General features: G+C 43.1%; 1 protein-coding gene across 5 annotated transcripts in view; it reads left to right on the top strand.

The window, feature by feature from the left end:
* Positions 1–6,808: 6,808 nt before the first annotated feature.
* TMEM196 (transmembrane protein 196) overlaps positions 6,809–20,987 on the top strand; it is a 28,789-nt gene continuing 14,610 nt past the window's right edge. Inside the window, exon 1 of one of the 5 annotated variants that reach the window (XM_083705417.1) lies at positions 6,809–8,178. In XM_083705417.1, the coding sequence (XP_083561543.1) occupies positions 8,014–8,178 (165 nt within the window). In that variant the 5' untranslated portion in view covers positions 6,809–8,013. The remainder of the gene's footprint in view (positions 8,179–20,987) is intronic. The other 4 variants (XM_083705416.1, XM_083705415.1, XM_083705413.1 and 1 more) reach the window with 4 other exon arrangements.

Raw genomic sequence — 20,987 nt, 5'->3', positions numbered from 1 at the left:
GTAGCCCTCTTTAGGGAAATTTTTAATGACTGATGTTTTAATGTATTTTTAATCTTTGTTGGAAGTCACCCATCTGGCTGGATTTCCCCAGCCAGAAGGGCAGGGTATGTATGTATGTATGTATGTATGTATGTATGTATGTATGTATGAATAAATAAATTACACCCCCCATTTTTACAAACAAATAATGAAATCTATAAGATTCCTTTGTCATTATTTTTTTCTCCCAGAAGCCAAGCAAGCCTGCAGATGTCCTACCGAACCAGGTAGAACTAAACATTCTTAATGTGACTGTTTGCATTTTCGGGTCTGAGGAACTCATGCATACCTGCATACTTCACCAACTATTTTGTAGCAGTGTGCGTGTGAGGGATTTGTTCTTATTTCATTTTTTAAAAACCACAAGGCAGAGGACAGGGGGCACAGGTTTCCTTTGAGCAGCATGACTCAGCAGCATCTTCTTCATTTTTTCTGTATTAAAATGCTTTATTTACACTTATGCATCATACAAATAGACAATGAATAAAACGAACATATAATACCAAACCAGAAAAAATACAAAGCAAAAAACAAACACATAAATACAATCATGATAACAAAAACTGCAGACAAGAATATATTCTCCTATGAAAAAGAAAAACTCTACTTCAAGAAAAGAAGATTAAAAAGAAACAAACCTAGAAGAAAAAGGGAAAAAGAAAAAAAGAAAAAGAAAAAGATGACTTCCAGCTAACTCCATGTGGTTAATTCTTCTTATATCACTGGTTATTTGTAATGATTAAATTTTGGAGAAACATTTTGATTACCTGTGAGATTTTTTTTCTAAGCTAAGCCAAGTATAATTCTGCATTTTCTTCTTTGCTAAGGTGGGTCGTGAGAAAAAGGGTTTGCTGACGACCTATTGTTCTCAGTTGGGGGCAGGGGAGAAAAAACGTGATGAGGAAGGGAGGAAAAGTGACTATTCACATTCTATGTCCTTTTACATGTGTGGAGGGAGAGTGGGTGCTATTGATTTGCTTTTGCTTTCGTTATGTATTTTGTGGCCATATTTCGTATTTTAATATTGTGAACTGCCTTGTGACCATCGGATGAAGGGAGGATGAAGGGAGGTTTACAAATTTAGTAAATAAATAAATAAATAAATAAATAAATAAATAAATATAAATTAAAAATATTCTGGATGCTTCTGTAGAAATGCATGGGAAATCCGTTGCAGCTAGGATTGCTAGCAATCCTGTACGCTGGGCTGTAGTCAACAAAGTTCTATGCAGAATAAACCCATTGAAGTTCATTGACGCAGCTACAAAAGACACCCACTCTAGTCAGGCAGTAGGAAAAGCCTTTGCAGGAGCAGGAGCCAATGCTAGCAGACACAGTCAAGGATGGTGTATATAGCATTGAAGTTCACTGTGTTATTAATTTGCCATAAGATCCTGGAAGAGCCCATTTAGTTGCTATAGAAAAACTTTGGTAACTAAAGCCAATTGCTATTCTTCATCAAGACAACCTCATGCATACAAGCTGCCTGCCAGGCCCAAAGAACCTGATAGGCAAGTATAGCAAGTATAGTATAGTATGTGTGTTGAGATGTCAATAGCAGTCAAATGGGTACGTAGACCTCTGGTCCACCACCAGTGTGTTCTTGTGGGTAGGAAGTGATATTTAAAGTCAGAAGGGTTGTGGTTGGCAATAGAGTCTGTACAGTGGTACCTTGGTTTGTGAACAGCCTAGTTTATGACCATTTTGGATTATAACCAATTCAAACCCGGAAGTGCATGTCCCGGTTTGGAAACGATTTTTGTATTACGACCTGTTTCTTTTCTATTACAAACAATTTTTTTTTTGTTTGCGAACAAAACAACCCAGGTTTTTTTTGGGGGGGGGGGTTGAGGCCCCATTGGCGAAAGCGCGCCTTGGGTTATGACCTCTTTTGGTTTGTAAAATGGGCAATGGTGCATTCAGGGCAAGATATCCAGAGCCCATCTCAGCAGAATGAACAGATCTCCCAAATGCAGAAGGACTCTGCTACATTAGTCAAAACACAGTGTTTTGAACACATTATAAACATGCAACATAAGATGGCGCTGGAGAGCAAAAATAATAATTCTATGCAATTTTCCATAGCGTTTTTCTTTTGTTATGATTTATTTTCTCACTTATTTATAGTGCCCCCCCAGTGTGTCTAGATCCACCCTTACTACATTTTGAAGTGGTAGAATAGGATCAATAGAATAATAGATCTGGAAGGGACTGCAAGGGTCATCTAGTTCAATGCAGGAATATTTTGCCCTACGTGGGGCTTGAACCCACAACCCTGAGATTAAGAGCCTCATGCTCTACCAACTGAGCTAAGTAACACATAAAGAGGGGGTTTCTATAGGGCCACTATGTCCTGAGTGTAAAATTGCCTAATGGTACCTCTGGAAAGTGGACGGATGTGTGAACATTTGCAATGAAGATGAATGCAGTCAGAGTTATAAAATTTGCCTGCTCGTCCTGTAATTGATGGACGGTTAGATCTCACCAGTTATTTCTGGATGCATATTCCACTTACATTCCTTACATGCACTGTATTTACACTTCAGGGAGAAATTATCACATGAAGTTTGCAAAGCTTGGCAGTTTCCCCATAGTTTATGCTGGGAAAGTATAGTCACAACAGAAATGCCACCTGCCATCTACATGGGTAATTTAAAATTCTCTGCTTTTGTATCAGTTTAGCGGCCCTTACACTATTGCTTCTTTAAAAAGTGGTAATGGATGTCAGATACAAGGTGAAACCAGCGGGATGAAAAGCAGCAAGGGGGCTCTTTGTTTTTCATGTGCAATATAGTTTTCCTTTAGAAAACTCAGACAAACTGGGGACAGCCGCTGCAATACAAAATGCACGTACTCCTGCGTACATCAAACTGCTCTCAGTTCCTAGTCAGTAATGGAGCAATTGACACAATATAGGCAAGTGTGTGTCTGTGTGTGGTGTTTAAGTTCAATTTATTTCTATGGGGAAATGTAAAAAAACACATCCATGTTTTCTCTCCCACTAAAATCAATAGGATTTAAACAGTTTTAACATCAACTGGATGATAGCCCATTTTCTCCTTGCAGAACTTTGGTGATAGCTATAACACACAACAGTGTCGTCCTTTACATGCTTACTGTAGGTCCTGCTTACTTCCTAGTAGTTAGTGTGTTCTGGATTGCATTCCGAATCGTGGAACAATAAGGTTCCCGATGCTTCCTGCTGTTCTAAAGTACTGTTTTCTTCATTCACCCATACACACTTTGAAAACTTGTTTTTCATTCCGGGCAGTGGTTTCCTGCATGAACCCAAAGTATGGTATGCTCTAAACCAGGGTTTCCCAAGCCTGGGTCTCCAGTTGTTTTTGGACTACAACTCCCATCATCCCTAGCTAGCAGGACCAAGTGGTCTGGTCAAACTAAGCATTGCTGTGCCTTTGGTTTAAACATACACATCTAAAGTATGTATAAATAGCACTAATGGACCAAAGTGTTATCCAGTATCAATCCAGACACAGATGACACAGCAAGTTCGGAGCTCTTAGAGCAGAAGGTCAGGGATGTGCTGAAGCTCAGAAGACCATCATGTCTGAGGCTAGGAACCTCCAGAAGAACCTCCCCAAGTGCCAGGGCCAGAGTCAGGGCCCTCCCAGGCACTTCCTCCTGAGTGTGAGGAACCACATGCCTCCCCAGTAGCTCACCACTCCACAAAGCAGGGCATGCACTAAGCAAGAGGCTATGGAATGGAGAAGAAGGGCCTGCCTCCAGGCCAGAGGGTTGTACCTTTAAGAATCTGAAATCTCTGTGAGTGGGTGGGGCTAAGAAGAAGGGGCAGAAGCTTAAAAGGCCTTGGTTTGCTCTCATCCTCTGTCTGAGCAAATTGCTCACTTGGTGCTATCTGTGATCCTGCAGCTTCTGGCCTGCCTTGCTGTTGTCACTTTCAGATAAGTAATTAACAAGTAGCACCACTATACCAAGGGGGAAGGAGCTCATGCCTGGAGGCTGAATGTGGTTCTCTCTCTGGTCCTTGAACCCAGGACAACCCCCTCATTGGTGCTGCTTTACTTCCTGATTGTTTTTGCCTGCCTGGAATGTGTTATTGACTTCTGATATAGATAGGTAGCCGTGTTGGTCTGCCATAGTCAAAACAAAAAAAATTTCCTTCCAGTAGCACCTTAAAGACCAACTAAGTTAGTTCTTGGTATGAGCTTTCGTGTGCATGCACACTTCTTCAGATATCTGGTATCTGAAGAAGTGTGCATGCACACGAAAGCTCATACCAAGAACTAACTTAGTTGGTCTTTAAGGTGCTACTGGAAGGAAAAAAATTTTTGTTTTGACTTCTGATATGTTGCACTTATTTAAATGTTACATTAAAATGGAGTATAATTGTAACAGAACTGTAGTCAGGTTACTGCAAAGAATGTTTGGACACACGGCTGAAGCCTTGTGTTTTTCCATTGCAAAGGTGGGATGAGCTAAGTTTTATGACTGAGTCACAGGTTTTTATAGAGTTTCAAAGTATTTACTTATGTTAATGAAGTAGCCCCCACCATTCAGAGTCATGAGTTGTTTTTGCAAGCAGACACAGAATCTCCCTGGGTGTGGACCAAAATGGAGCAAGCTGGAAAGAGGGCAAATATGTGGAAAAAGCTGGTTTGGGGCAAATATGTTCATCTTGAGCCTTACACTAGGACCAGAAAGTATAAGAATAGAAATGTATTACCGAGGCAATGTATCTTTCGTTGTTTTTGTAGCATTTGAAACTAGGTTTCTGCAAGTAAAGCTTTACAACTTTTGTGTGTGTGTGCTGAGGATTTATTTCTACACAAAGATCATTGAGAGAACTTCCACAGGCTAAATTAACAATCTTCACAATAAAGCCTCTGGTTTGCCTGAATAGAGGCTAGAGAGGGATGTGTGAGTGTTGATAGAAACTAGCCTACTGTACAAAGGTAAAATAAAATAGAAATCACATTGCTCCACCTACTATAGCCTCTGACCCCACCCACTACTGACTAGAGCTGGGCAATATCTGGTTTTTATCATGATATATCACCAACTGAACATCGTGATATATAGATATGCCACAATGTCTGAAATAAGGATGGAGCAATGTAGAGGCATTGGCTGGCTTCATGGTTTTCCCCTGTATTGTGATTTTTCCATAGCAGACACACACACATCATGATTTGTGATATATTGCCAGGTCAAAAATTATGAAACTGATATCACAATAAGAACTTCAAATCAGTTTTGGAGGATATCTCGCCCAGCCCCACCACTTACATGCAGCTCTTGGAAAGTTCCCAAGAAGGAAATGTGGCCCTCTGACTAAGAAGAGGCTTTCTATCCCTGCATTAAACAATAAGCAATAATCAAAACAAACTTCTCTCAAAAGAAAGAAATCAAGCAAGCCTCTTTGCACATAGGAAGCTATCATGTCAGGGAGCTAGCTCTGTCACAATAACTCTGCTCTTAGTTTTCCATGTAGATGGAATTCTTTTGAATGGAGGAGCATGAATTCATGTGAGCCCCTGCCTGCAGCCTGATGTTGCAGTCCAGACACAATATGATTTGCAGAGAGGTGGTGGGTATCTGAAATATTATGATATGCATATCTGCATGAGAACCATATATACACCTATACACATCTTGCTGTGATTTGACTCTCACTGGCTCTTGCCAGCCCTTCTTTGTTCCTTCAGTGTTTGTCGTGTGTTTTCAGTACATAAGCTATATAGAACAACAGTGGAACGATGAAGGACAAATGTACCCGTTCAATCAGCAAGCTGGAATACTTACAAGTCATTTTACTTACTGGCACGCCTTCAAATATAGGAGGCAGCAATATCCCGCACAATCTGTGAGGCACATTGCAGAAAAGTTGATTCCTCTTTCATAAGGTTCTGACTTCCTGGGGAGAACTTGGTCATGGAGTCTTAGCCAAGCACACCACTTGCAGCTATGATCAGGGGTATCAAAGCCTACTAGCTATGATGACTATGCTCTGCCTCCACAGTTTGAGGCAGCAGTGCATCTGAATACCAGTTGCTGGAAACCAAGGGGGGGGGAGCGTACCTGTGCTCCATTCCTACCTGCAGGTTTCCCATCGGTATGCGATTGGCCACTGTGAGACGAGGGGGGTCATGCTGGCTACGGGAGGCCTGGAAGGCCACCGCGCATCCTAGCAGAAGGCCACACCTTCCTTGCAGCCCCGATCCTCTCACCGGATGAAGGGGGTAGCGCCGGCTATGGGAGGCCTGGAAAGCAACCGCACTGCATAGCAGAAGGCCTTGCCATACTCACAGCCCCAATTCTTCCACCAGATGATGGGGGCAGCGCCGGCCACAGGAGACCTTGAAGTGTGCCATGTGGCCTAGCAGAAAGCCGTGCTGTCCTTGTGGCCCTGATCCTTCAGCTGGATGAAGGGGGGGCTGCTTCGGCAATGGGAGGCCTGGAAGGCCACTACACTGCCTTGCAGAAGGCCTTGCCATACTCGTGGCCCCGATTCTCCTGCAAGATGAAGGGGGACTGCACTGGCCAACTCTACCTAGAGAGGCCAAGGATTGAACCTAAGACCATCACACATGAGACCAATGCCCTACCACTGAGCCCAAGGGTTACCCTCAGCCTGCTATATGCTATGTAAATCATTCCATCTGGAAGTAATCCCACTTAAATATTTCAATTGTTTTATTTTTAATAGCCTTAGAATCAGAATGGGGGAATCAGGCTATATATGTCATTATTGATGTGTATTTATTGGTAACTGTGAAGAAGAGATGTTACATAACTCCAACACGTTCCCAATATTTCATATATTTCAAAAGACCAGTCCTTTCTAGGATGGAGGTATGGGGAAAGTATTGCATTATCTGACTCATTCTTGTACAATGGTACTGTCAGGGCAGGACTTTGGGGTGGAAGCCTGGGTCCCACTAAGTGTAGGTGGGCAAAACCAGCAGGGCTTGCTTACCACATATGAACATAAGCAGGGGCGGGGGGTGGAACCCACCAGATTACCATCTATAGAGGAGGAACCCCAGTAAGATAGGTCTGGGGTGGGTTGGGGGGCTATGTCAAAAATTACCTGACTCCACCACTGCTCTTCCATCACACAATGCACCAAAGAGACCTGCAGTTTTGCACCCCATAGGTTATAAAGAATTACACCAGCGTCGTCGTCGCTGGGGTTGGTTCAAAGCGCTGGGCGTGAGCGCTTGTGTCAGGGCTGCTGTGAACTTGCCGCGTCCAGGCTCATGCATAATTCTTGCTAGGGCTGGGCTTCCCCCTTCGGCGTCTCCTCCCTCCAGCCAACTCTTAGCGAGGTCATTCCAATGAGAGCGAAGGAGGCGCTCAGACAAGGTCGCTTTTCCCCCCTCTCTCTTTTCTGGAGAAGACACCAGCTGAGCGCGAGAGGAGAGGAGTGTGGTGCTGAATTTAATCTGCCTTCGCCAGCCTCAAGGATATCCAGACTCTTATTATACAGCGTCCGCAGAAAGAGAGAGCAAGGCAGAGACAGACACCCCAAAGGAGAACAAGATCGATGCAACCGCTGAGGAGAGTCGTGTGATCAGGAAGCGTCTGGAGAGCGCGCGTCAGGGAGGTTTGGGAAAGGAGGAATCAGCACCTCGGACAGCTCCCCGCTGAAGCTTCCTTCGGGCTCTGCGTGGCGGCAGCGGCGCTCTATCCGCTCCGGGCTTCCTCGACGCCCAGCACCGAGCAGCGCGAGAAATCCACTTCCCCGATCCATCAACTGGAGGCGCGCCCAGATTTAGGATCTCCGGCCCGGCTTGGAGAGAGAAGTACGCCCAGACTAGAGGCCACCCGGCCTTCACCGCTGTGGCTATATGCCTGCCCGCTGCTGCTGAAGAAGAGGACAAAAGTTTGCCGCGGAGGGGAGAGCCCTTCTCCTCCCTCTTCCCTTCCCCTTGCAGAAGGCGAATGCGTCGCTTTCGGAGCTGATTTGGTAGGAACGATGACCGAGCGAGGATGTGCACCAGCAGTCAGATCATCGGAGGCCTCCTGGTGCTCTCTGTGCTGGAGATAGGGCTGGGGGTCTCCAGCGTGGCCGTGGGGGCGGTCAGCTTCAGCCTGGCTCTTTCCGAGCGTGCGCCTCAGCTGGGAGACTCTTCTCCGGTATGGAGCGGGGTGTGTGTACGTTAGCCATTTCACTCTCTCTTTAACTCTTGATGGTGATGATGTTGTGCTCAGCGGGTGCTAATTTTCCATACGCCCTTTCTCTAGCTTGCATGCTCAGTGCACTCTTGATATCTGCATGATCCATGTGTATAGACTGCTTCCTTTCTTCCCTTTCCTCCCCTCCCCTCCCAACCTATTTTAGGACAACATAACCTGAACTTTATTTGAACCCTCTAGCATAAAATCTCACACCCCACCGCAGCTGTCATCAGATTTATACCTGCAGACCACTGGGCCATGCCTTTGGCCATGGAAAAACCAACAATGGGGTGTAAAACTATTCCAGCTGCCCTGCTCCATGCAAAGCCATGGAGGAAGGATCATGGCTCAGTGGCAGAGTGTCCATCATGCATGCAGCTCCCAAGTGTCTCTAGGTAGGGCTGGGAAAACTCCTACCTGAAGCCCCAGGTCAGAGCAGATAATATTGAGCTAGATGGACCAATGGTCTGACTTGGTATAAGGGGACTGGGTGGGCCGGCAGAAGTCCAGGACCCCATGCAGCAGAATAGGCAGAAGACTCCCAAATGGAACAGGGATGGCTTAACACTTTGGAAGTAAGCAAAGTAATGCACATTGCCATCTTAAGCCAGCCCCCCCCCCCCAGATGTTTATGTCTAAAATTATCTAGTTGCACCATTGTGCAAAGGGCCAGGTGGTAGTCCAAAGACAGAAAAGGGATTTCCAAATGATGCCAAGGACATGACTTAGACTGCATATTTCTGAAAGAATGAAAAGGAAGCATATTTTTGCAGCATTACATCATTTTATTGTGATCAGGATAGAGCAACTGCACCTTTTAGTCAGGATTTACCAGGAACTGAAAATGTGGACAAAGTCAGTCAACATTCAAACATATTCACAATTCATTTTGACATCATATGTTGTTTGGTTGAAATCACTTACCACCACCACCACTTTAAATATCAGTAAATCAAAGACTGACACCTCAGCTTCAATAGAGGGTGTCCCCTTCTTCTTCTTCTTCTTCTTCTTCTTCTTCTTCTTCTTCTTCTTCTTCTTCCCTCCATTGTAACTATTTGTTGAATGAAAGTACATTGTACTGTTTTCTATTGCAATTCATGAGACTGGCATCCAATGTGCTTCAGAGCTCAGCTTTAGGCACCCTTCTCCTAAACATAATCTTTGGAAACCAGTCCTATTAATTTAAATGGAATTTGGTGCAACCCAAATAAAACTAAGTAGGTTTAATTCCCATTCAGTTGAATTGAATTTTAAATCTCAGTTACATTATTAAATCCAACTGAGTGGGATAGGACTTAAGTATGTGTAACTTTCAATGTTATGCCCAGCATGGCTAACATTGTGGTGCATGGTAATAATTATCAATGCAGCCATCATGGAGTAGCAGTGGAGTTTTCATCTGAAATTAGTTAGGTTACAGTGGGGTATGCTGACCAATGATTTCACTTACATTCATATAAAAAGCATAGCATACAAGGTACATTTCCTCACTGGTTCTGTTTAAATCATTGGAAAGCAAAGCAAATGTGACCTGTATTAGGATTCATAATTTTAAATGAATAAGAACTTTAAAACTTAAAGAGAAACGAAGTGGAAAAATATTAGAATCATATAGACTTATATTGGTCAAATAAAAGAAACGATGCAACAAGGTGCACCATTTCCTCTGATTTTAGACTAAATAGCTGCACATTTCTGTTTTGAAATGTCTAGTTAGTACATTTACCTACATGTTAGGGCATGTATCTTGGAAAGTAACAGCAGCACATTAATTAAGCTGCTGAGCCACAGAAGAAGCACTTATAGATTGTGGTAAGAGCTGAGAATCACAATTTCACACTTTCAGGTGGCCCGAGTATAATAGTGGGCATGTGGGGGGGGGGGGAGGTATAGCTTTCTGAAGAGCAGGTTGGATCCAACCCAAATTATTTGCACTTAGATCCCAATGAAATCAATGGGACTTAAGTTCCAACAAACTTGGGTTGGATTCAACCCTATGGCTTTTGTCAGACTAGGAGTACTCATTAAACCTTTGAATGGCAATGCTCAGCTGAAGAAGCAGCTGTGGACAAAAATACCAACACTGATAATTTTATAGGTATAGACAATTAGATAATTAGGTGCAGATTCATATTAGCTTAGTGAGTTTCCTGCCTCATTGTGAGCCTGGAAATGTTCTACTATTACAAAGTTTTATTGGGTAAGGATCTTGCATATTTTTAATCTATTTCTGGGCTTCCTTGCTAGTTGCCTCTGTGCATACCCATATCATAAAAAATATCATATATGAACAACCTGATCTAGAACATGGTTAAAACTCATGATGGAGTCATCCAACCATATTAATTTGCAGCTACCTTATTCCACGTGGATAGTACACACATAGCAGGGTACACAACATACAGGATGTATGGGACATTTCCACAAGCCTGGGTTCTGGGTGGATGCCTAACTTAAAAATGTGCCATGCTGTATGGTTTTGTGACTGCATCCTCAAGTATTTGGTTTCAAGCTTACCTTTGCTAAACTGTCATTGTTTTCCCACAAGAGTGAGATCTCTGCCTTTTTCAAGAACTGCAAGGGGTATGAGCTGGTTGATGCAGTTAGATGTACCCTACTCAATGGCTTCTAAGAGAGCTAATTCATACAGTCAGCTTCCTCACATGATCCTGGCCAGGTTGTAACCCTGTCAATGGCGCAGCAAGCTTTCGGAGACCACTGTGTCTGTTCTGTAAATGTGCTCTGTGGTTGGTCTTACAATCTCATCTTAGACATATTTGCTCCAAAGAAAGCCATATTAAATTCATTGAGATTCATGTCCAAGTAAGCATGCTTGTAACTGCAGAATTAGGCTTGAAACTGAATGGTTTTGTTTTAATTGCAATAATTTCAGGTATCAGAGGGAGAATAGGTCAGGAAGGGTGGGATGAATTGCTTCAAACTTCTGAAGAGCACACCCATTAGAAGAAAGCTGATTTTTATGCACTCTTCCTAAAAATAACATAACATGGAAATTTAATTAAAGGCCTTTGACCCACTTCTGCCTCCAAATAGCTGCAACTAGATGGGAGCCCAGTTTCACACATAAGTGGCTAAAGGGAAGGTTACTATGGAAACCTTAGCTCAGAATATCCTGCTTTGTGTAGATTGAAATCATGCACATCTCTATTACACATATTGTCTCACCAACCACAATATCCTATTAAGCTGCCAAATGATATATTTGCTTTTATTTGTTTACTGCCAAGCACCTTTAGCCACCTTTTCTATTCTAAAAGAAGACTCAAAGTGGCTAAACATTTATAAAGCAGAGAATAGCAGTTGAATGCACCATCACCGCCAGTAAAGGTTTTAAAAAATTACCCCAACATTGTTACCCTGTAATTCAGATACAGTTTAAAAGTATCTCAAAAGCCAACTGTAATAAATATATTTTCACAAGGTGAGCAGAAATGGGACCAGGCAGACTTCCTTATGGAGGGTGTTTCATAACTTTGGGATTCCATAACTTTGGTGTTTATACAGTCCATTGCTGTAAACCAATTTATATTGACAACAATGGTATGCAGTATAGCCATAGTTGCAATGTGTGACTCCAGTCCACAGCAGTATTTTTTTTTTGCATAACCAAGCCCATTGTTGAAATTGAGGTCACATTTGTGCAGAGTTCTGATGCACAAGATAGTTTTATTGCTAACTGCCTTCATGGATTGAAAAAAATGGTTCATGGTCAGTAGCAGACCCACCAAGATCAATGGAATTGCTCATACAGTCAGTGCTAATTGCTTGCATAATGATAAGGGTCATGTATGAGTGGAAACTTGTTCATAACTGAAGACTAGTTGGAAACATACTGTGAGATGCAGACTTTGAGGTATTGGGCATATTCTTACAGAAATTGGCTGTATCTTAATTACAAGTAATATCAAAAGATGTGGTAGACAAAGCTTATTACACTTCCTGAATACCCAAGATATCTGGGTGGAGCAATGTTGGCATCATTAAATTGATTTAGAAATCTTGGGGCAGAAAAGCCATATAAGAATTTTAGGGTCTTGCTTACTTTGGTACATAATCCAAAGACTGTCAGGCTGCAACCATGAAAAACATTATTTTAAAAGAGAGAAAACCAGATATTATTTGATATTTAATGGGAGCCACTTAAGTCATACCATATAGGACTGGGGGGACCTGTGACTCTCCAGATATTGTTAGACTCCCAACCCCCCATCAGCCTCAAGCAGAATGCTCAATGGTGATGGGTGATGGGAACTGCAGACCAACATCTGGAGGGTGCTCATCTCTGTATTCATGATAGGGATATTAGACCTGGAAGATCCTTGGTACCAAGGATGGTTCAAAGATGCTAAAGATTCATGGTTTTGCTTGGATGAGAGTAGCCAACACTTAGAAAGATATGAAGCTGTCTCATACTAAATCTAGTTCAGTATGGTCTTGACGCTAAGGGCTTGGGTGAATATCTTGCCAGCTCTTCTACCAGCTGTCTTTTAAGTGAACCTGGGACTTCTGAACCCAAAGTATTTTGGAAACAAGAGGAAAGAGTCATTCTATGCAAACATGTGGGAGCAAGCTGCATTGACCACAGTGGGACTTAGAATCATAGAATCATAGAATCATAGAGTTGGAAGAGACGACAAGGGCCATTGAGTCCAACCCCCTGCCAAGCAGGAAACATCATCAGAGCACTCCTGACATATGGTTGTCAAGCCTCTGCTTAAAGACCTCCAAAGAAGGAGACTCCACCACACTCCTTGGCAGCAAATTCCACTGTTGAACAGCTCTTACTGTCAGGAAGTTCTTCCTAATGTTTAGGTGGAATCTTCTTTCTTGTAGTTTGGATCCATTGCTCCGTGTCCGCTTCTCTGGAGCAGCAGAAAACAACCTTTCTCTCTCCTCTATGTGACATCCTTTTATATATTTGAACATGGCTATCATATCACCCCTTAACCTCCTCTTCTCCAGGCTAAACATGCCCAGCTCCCTTAGCCGTTCCTCATAAGGCATCGTTTCCAGGCCTTTGACCATTTTGGTTGCCCTCCTCTGGACACCTTCCAGTTTGTCAGTGTCCTTCTTGAACTGTGGTGCCCAGAACTGGACACAATACTCCAGGTGAGGTCTGACCAGAGCAGAATACAGTGGCACTATTACTTCCCTTGATCTAGATGCTATACTCCTATTGATGCAGCCCAGAATTGCATTGGCTGTTTTAGCTGCCGCGTCACACTGTTGGCTCATGTCATGTTTGTGGTCAACCAAGACTCCTAGATCCTTTTCACATGTACTGCTCTCAAGCCAGGTGTCACCCATCTTGTATTTGAGCCTCTCATTTTTTTTTTGCCCAAGTGCAATACTTTACATTTCTCCCTGTTAAAATTCATCTTGTTTGTTTTGGCCCAGTTCTCTAATCTGTCACGGTCGTTTTGAAGTGTGATCCTGTCCTCTGGGGTGTTAGCCACCCCCCCCCCAGTTTGGTGTCATCTGCAAATTTGATCAGGATGCCCTTGAGTCCATCATCCAAGTCGTTGATAAAGATGTTGAATAAGACCGGGCCCAAGACAGAACCCTGTGGCACCCCACTAGTCACTCTTCTCCAGGATGAAGAGGAACCATTGATGAGCACCCTTTGGGTTCGGTCAGTCAGCCAGTTACAAATCCACTGAGTGGTAGCATAGTCAAGACCGCATTTTACCAGCTTCTTTACAAGAATATCATGGGGCACCTTGTCAAATGCCTTGCTGAAATCAAGGTAGGCTACATCCACTGCGTTCCCTTCATCTACCAGGCTTGTAATTCTGTCAAAAAATGAGATCAGGTTAGTCTGACATGACTTATTTTTCAGAAATCCATGCTGATTATTGGTGATCACAGCATTCCTTTCTAGGTTCTCACAGACTGTTTGCTTAATGATCTACTCCAGAATCTTCCCTGGTATTGATGTCAGACTGACTGGGCAATAATTATTTGGGTCCTCTGTTTTCCCCTTTTTGAAAATAGGGACAATATTTGCCCTCCTCCAGTCTGCCGGGACTTCGCCTGTTCTCCAGGAATTCTGAAAGATGACTGCCAGTGGTTCTGAGATCACATCTGCCAGTTCTTTTAATACTCTTGGATGCAGTTCATCTGACCCTGGAGACTTGAATACATCTAAACTAGCCAAGTATTCTTATACTATCTCCTTAGTTATTCTGGGCTGTGTTTCCTCTGCTGAATCATTTGTTCCAAATTCTTCAGGTCGGGCATTGTTTTCTTTATCGGAGAAGACTTAGGCAAAGAAGGCATTGAGGAGTTCAGCCCTTTCTGTGTCCCCTGTTTGAATTTCACCATCTTCTCCTCTGAGTGACCCCACTGTTTCTTTGTTCTTCCTTTTGCTACGGACATACCCATAAAAGCCTTTTTTGTTGCTTTTAACCTCTCTAGCAAGCCTGAGTTCATTCTGTGCTTTAGCTTTTCTGACTTTGTGTCTACATGTGCTGGCTATTTGTTTGAATTCCTCTTTGGTGGTTTCCCCCCTTTTCCATTTTTTGTACACATCCTTTTTTAATCTTAACTCAGTTAAAAGTTCTTTAGATAGCCACCCTGGCTTCTTTAGGCACCTTCCATGTTTCCGTCTCATTGGTATTGCCTGAAGTTGTGTTTTTACTATCTCCCTCTTAACAAACTCCCAGCCATCATGAACTCCCTTTCCTTTTAGTATCACTGTCCATGGGATCTCACCCAGCACTTCCCTAAGTTTTATGAAGTCGGCTTTCTTAGCCGACTTAGACTCAAGAAATTGAGTCCTAGTATGCTTGGCTGCTCCTTTCTGCTGTATAGTAAACTTCAGAAGAGCATGATCACTCGCGCCTAATGATCCTTCCACTTCTACCCCACTAACCAGGTCATCAACATTGGTTAGGACCAGATCTAAAATGGCTGTTCCTCTTGTTGCTTCTCCCACTTTCTGGACAATGAAGTTGTCTGCAAGGCCAGTGAGGAATCTGTTTGACCTTATGCTCTTGGCTGAGTTTGACATCCAACAAATATCCGGGTAATTGAAGTCCCCCATTACTACTATCCCCCTTCCTTTTGCATGCTTGGTCATTTGTTTCAGGAAGGCATCATCTATGTCCTCTGTTTGGCTTGGGGATCTATAGTAAACTCCCACAATGAGGTCCCTGTTATTCTTCTCTCCCTTAATTTTGACCCAAATGCTCTCACTTTGGCTTTGAGGTTCTAAATCTTGGATCTCTTCACAGGTATACACATCCCTGACATATAACGCCACTCCTCCTCCTTTCTTGTCTGGTCTGTTTCTCTGAAATAGATTGCATCCCTCCATTATTACATTCCAATCGTGGGACTTATCCCACCAGGTTTCAGTGATGCGTATTATGTCATATTTAGTTTGCTGTACCAAGAGCTCAAGCTCATCTTGTTTATTTCCCATGCTTTGCGCATTAGTGTACAGACACTGAAGTCCATTAATCATTCCCCTGTGTCTCTTATTTAAGGATTTTTTCCCTCCCACCACTAGGTCTGTGTGCTGTTTGCTCCATTTGGTCTATGACATTTGGATGATCATCTTCATCAATTGATAGACTCCTACCTTCAGGAGCACTGTCTCCCTCCCCCACATTAGTCAGTTTAAAGCCCTCCTGATGAGGTTTCTGAGATTTTTGGCAAAAACATTCCTCCCAACCATTGTGAGGTGCAGCCCATCACTTGCCAGAAGTCCATCTTCAAGAAACTGCAGTCCATGATCTAAGAATCCAAACCGTTCCTGTTTACACCATTTGCGAAGCCAGCTTTTCACTTCCACTATTTTCCCCTCTCTCCCTGGGCCACGTCGTTCAACTGGGAGGATAGATGAGATGACAATTTGTGCATTTAGTTGCTTCAATTTCCTGCCCAGAGCTTCGTAGTCTCTTTTGATCTTCTGGAGGCTATTGCTTGCAGTGTCATTGGTTCCCACATGAACCAAGAGGAAGGGGTATTTGTCAGTGGGTTTTATGATTCCTTGCAGTCGTTCAGTTACATCTTGGATCTTAGCCCCGGGGAGACAGCACACTTCCCGAGACATCTTGTCAGGCCCACAGATCACTGCTTCTGTTCCCCTCAGTAGGGAACCCCCTATCACCACTACTCGCCTCCTCTTAGGTTTGGTCGGGGTTTTTCCGTGAGCTGTCCGTTCCAAGGTCACCTGCACATTCCCTGAGGACTGACTTTGCTGCTCGTCTTCATATACCTGATTGACTGTAATGAGGGAGAGATCCTCAAATGGAGTCTGCTCTTCGTCTTCCATGCTAGGGGAGAGGACCTCAAAGCGATTGTGTATTTCTAAACAATCAGCGCGAACCCTGGGCCTCCTACTTCTTTGAGTCACGTTTCTTCATATATCTGGCTCCTGTGTTGGTGAATTAGCCTCCATCTCAGGGGAGTGCCCTTGTCTCCTCCTTGGTGGAGACGGTGTGCTCTGTTGCTTCCAAGAAGAGCTCCAGCTCTCTAATTCTTTGGAGCGTAGCTACACGTTCCTCCAGTTGCTGCACTTTGTCTTCTAAGAGGGCAATCAACATGCAATTGCTGCAGGTAAAGCTGCCTGCAACCTTTGGCAAGATGGCAAATGTTGCGCAGGAACCGCAGGCGACTGCAGCTGTTCCCTCACCCTCCATCTTGAGAACGTGTCGTTGGGGGTGGCTACAGTGGTCCTCCATCATAAAAAGCGTGAAGACAGGACAAATAACTCCCCCCCCCAAAACCTAGGTCTCCCCCAACAAATGTTTGAGACTGGCTCCCCTAAATCTAAAAGATGGATCAAACTGCGTGCGCCGCTAGGCGCGCGCTGCTGCCCTGCAAGCTCTGATAAGCTCCTCCCACAGCTAATCACCTGCCTCAACAGAAACCCTGCCCCCTCTGACCCTTGCACAGGGAGAGCAGCTAATCAGCCACAAAGAAACACACACACAAGAAAACCCTTTTTGCTCTTTCTTCAGCTGCTGCCCTTCTAAACTTGCTTCTAAACAAACATGTGTGGGATTGCTCTGTTCATGTCTATTAAAAGGAATTTGTGTGGATTGTCAAAATACAGAGCTCTACTCCCGTAAGGAACCTCAGAACAGAATGGTTACACTAATTACAAATGTGAAAGCTAATGAGTTTTCCAAGCTCAAGAGCAGAAAGGTTAATATATCCGAGAAGAGAGAAATGAAAGGAAAAGAAATACATTAAAATATGTAGTAAAATATATTATGGATCTGCTTCTGTCCACCTAATATTTCTGGAGTTGAAATTTGGCATGGTTCTCACTCTATAAGAAATCAATTTCAGTTAAGGCAACAGATATTGGAAGAAGAGTCTAGTTATATGGCAACAACCTAAAATCAATCACTCAGTTAATCTCATCTGTGTGGAGACCCTTATCTTGCTTGTGATATAGTTGAAGATATGTCTGTCCTCTCTGTTATATAAGTGGATAAAAGACTGAAATACAAAAACTCTTTGAATCCAGCCGTTGTATGCGGCCTTTCCATTTGTATTACTTGTCATAGTCATACAACGTGAGGTGTAATTAGTCCTTTGAGGTGAATAGAAATGCTGCTAGATTTGACTTTTTAAAAAATCTACTACTCACACGGAATGAGCTGGTTCTCCATAGAAACGGGAGAACCAATAGCATGAGCGTGTTGAGCACACAGGCACACACTGCGAAGAGAGTGACAGCATGCATACAAATCGCCTCTACACACAGAGGAAGGCATGCAAGCATGCATCCACCCACCAAAAAGGAAGAATAAATCTGCTTTTTAAAAAAATAATCATCCTGAATTATGTAAGCCACATCAGTGGTAGTGCATGTGCTAACCACTAACTTCAAAAGTGCCATAATGATTCAGTGTTTTGATTTCTCAAACAAGAAGTGCCCAGGCTAAAAACTTCTTGGATCTAGATATCCCTTTCCTCTCATTTCGGATGTTTGAGAGGGCTGCTGGCAGTGGTTCCCTGTGGTGCTTGGAAGTCACTCTGTTCATTAACAAGAGAGACACCCACCCACTCGCTCACTTGCTCTCTTCCTCACTTCCTCTGATTCTGGGCTGAGCCCTGACTCCATGGCGTAGCAGGCCAGGGAGGAAGCGCCACCATTTATTGCACAGCAAGGATGATGATGTCATTTCCTGGAGGGGGGGTATGATTGGCCAATCCTCTTCATGCCAACCATTTCATTAATCAATCAATTAATTAATGAGATTTAATATCCTGCTTCATCAACAAAAACCCCCTCTAAGCAGTTTACATAAAACAAGGTTCATTGAACAATTCTGATCAAATCAAATGTTAAAAGCAAGGTATCCAAACAAAAATAAAAGCAGAAGTTTTAAAAGAAATATACATAATGCAGGAAACTCACAGCCTATGCGGGATTATGGTCATACTAAATCATGACTAAAACCGAAATCTTGTATAGTCAAAATGCATTGAGTTCAGAGGTGGGCAGGATTGCCAAAGTTATTTCCCCCCAAAAGCTGTCCCCTTTCCACTCCCTTTAAAAAAAAGAAATTCCCCATGTGCGTAAAGCTCAATGTGCAGAAGCTAAGTGCACATAAGGTGTTGGTTTACTGTAAAACCACATAACAAAATGATGTGCTACCCTGGGCTCCTTTGGGAGGAAAGGCGGAATGTAACTTTAATACATAAGCAAATATTAAAAATACATGTATGAGTAGGTTTGATCTTTTTTTAAAAAAAAAATTGTAGCAGGTGCTGAAAACAATACAGTGAAGGCTCCTACCTAACATTAATGGTCAGGGACTTCCAGAGAGTAGGTGCTGCCACAGTGAAGGATCAATTCCTTGTAGATGTGATACTTGTAAAAGTGCTGTTTCCACAGATCAAAGTAATCAAGTGGGCCCATATGGGGTAAGGCTACCCTTCAAGTAAACTGGTCCCAAGCTGTTGAGAGCTTTAGATATGACCATACTGTATAATAGCTTATATGCCATAATACCAGTAGCACCTTGAATTTGGCTCGGTAAGAAATCAGCAGCTGTGCAGATCTCTGGGCAGGGGTGTAATATGCTGACAGGGTCTCATTCCCGTCAGAAATCATGCTGCAGTATTCTGCACTGATTGCAGTTTCTGGGCCAAGCTCAAAGGAAGCTCTATATACTGGACTGCATTACACTAACACAGTCTTGAATTAGTGTGATCAAGCTCTCCCAGTCCAGGGAAGGTCGCAACTGTTGTACCAGTTGTTAAAGAAGCTGTTCTCAAAGAGAGAAACTCACTAAGTAGGCGAAGCAGACATAGAGATGGGTCATATTAGCATGAATATGCCACTTTATTTTTTGAAAAACTCCCAAGTCACTTTGTTATTCTAACCAAAATGCTGCAAAATAGCTCGCAAGCATTTGAGTCAGAACTGTCCATCAGGCTGGATAATAAGCAAAAGTGTGTGTGTGTGTGTGTGTGTGTGAGAGAGAGAGAGAGAGAGAGAGAGAGAGAGAGAGAGAGAGAGAGAATTTAGTTTGATATTGAAGCTGTAGTGTCTGCACTGGTAAAAAAAATCATTTTCAGGATGAATCATTTTTTGTGAATTAATTTCAGAAGATGCGTAGCTATTGGGGTTGTCATGAAAAGTACCTGAACTTATTCCCTGTATTTATTATATATATATATATCCACCCTTTCTCCAAAGAGCTCAAGGTGCCATAAATGGTTCTTTTCCTCCCCATTGTACCTGCACAACAGCTCTGTGAGGTAGGCTAGGCTGAGAGTGGATAACTGGTCTGGTGAGCTTCATGGCTGAGTAGGGATTTGAACCCTGGTCCCGCTGGTCCTAGTCTAGCACAATAACCACTGTACCACACTGACATGGCCTCACAATTTACCACTACTTCTTGGCATCTTTAAAAAAAGGCACTGGAACTGAGTCCCCACAACCCTGGTTCAAAATAAAGAAAATTGATTTAAATTTAACATATTCAAAAAAAAAAATGCACACAATAATATCCAACAAGTAACAAACAAATAACCTCATCTCTTTCACATTGCTGCTCAGCACATGGACAGCTTGTTGTACAGCACATTCATCATGGCATGGATGCCAAAGCCCCACCTGCAGCCATCTACCCATTCATATTGCAGCTGGGCTCACCACTACTCTTATTTTCTTTCGCTTCAGTGCACCAACTACAATCTGAACCAGAGATGCGGGGGAAAATTAATCCGGTTTGCATTTGAAAATGAAGCTATCAAATGCACATGTTCCGAAACTGCCTGAGAACTGAAACTCAGTGATCTTTTGCAATGTTCTCTTCTCTGATTTTTCAGGGCAGTTCCCCAGCCAAACGATGTTTACAGCATTGCATGTGCTAGGGGAGATGGTGCATAAAAACAGATACATTTGCAAAAACGGCACATAATGTGCATTGTCTTAGGATAAACTGTTTGCAAAAGTGCGTGCATTGGTTAAAACGGCACACAGAGGTGTTTATTCAGAGAAATCAGTACTAAAATGCTGGTGAATTTTCGGGAGGATTTTTTTGAAAATCTCAAATTGCTGCAGAAATTTGGGGAAGCCAATTTAAGAAGAGAGAACTCAGAAACTGAGCAAAGGCCTCATATGAGCCCATTGCAGGGAAGTGGTGGAAACATCTGGTCTTGTGCCAGAAGGGAATCCTAACTGGTGGTCAGAACAGAAGGGGGGCAGGTAGTTTGCCTGGAGAAGATATGGTGACTGGGCTTAGACTGGGCCTGAAGCCATCACCCAACAGCAGTGGGTTGGCTCA

The sequence above is a fragment of the Podarcis gaigeae genome (assembly GCF_964106915.1).
Source record: "Podarcis gaigeae genome assembly, chromosome: 12".
Taxonomy (NCBI): domain Eukaryota; kingdom Metazoa; phylum Chordata; class Lepidosauria; order Squamata; family Lacertidae; genus Podarcis; species Podarcis gaigeae.
This window is presented reverse-complemented; position numbering and strand designations above follow the sequence as displayed.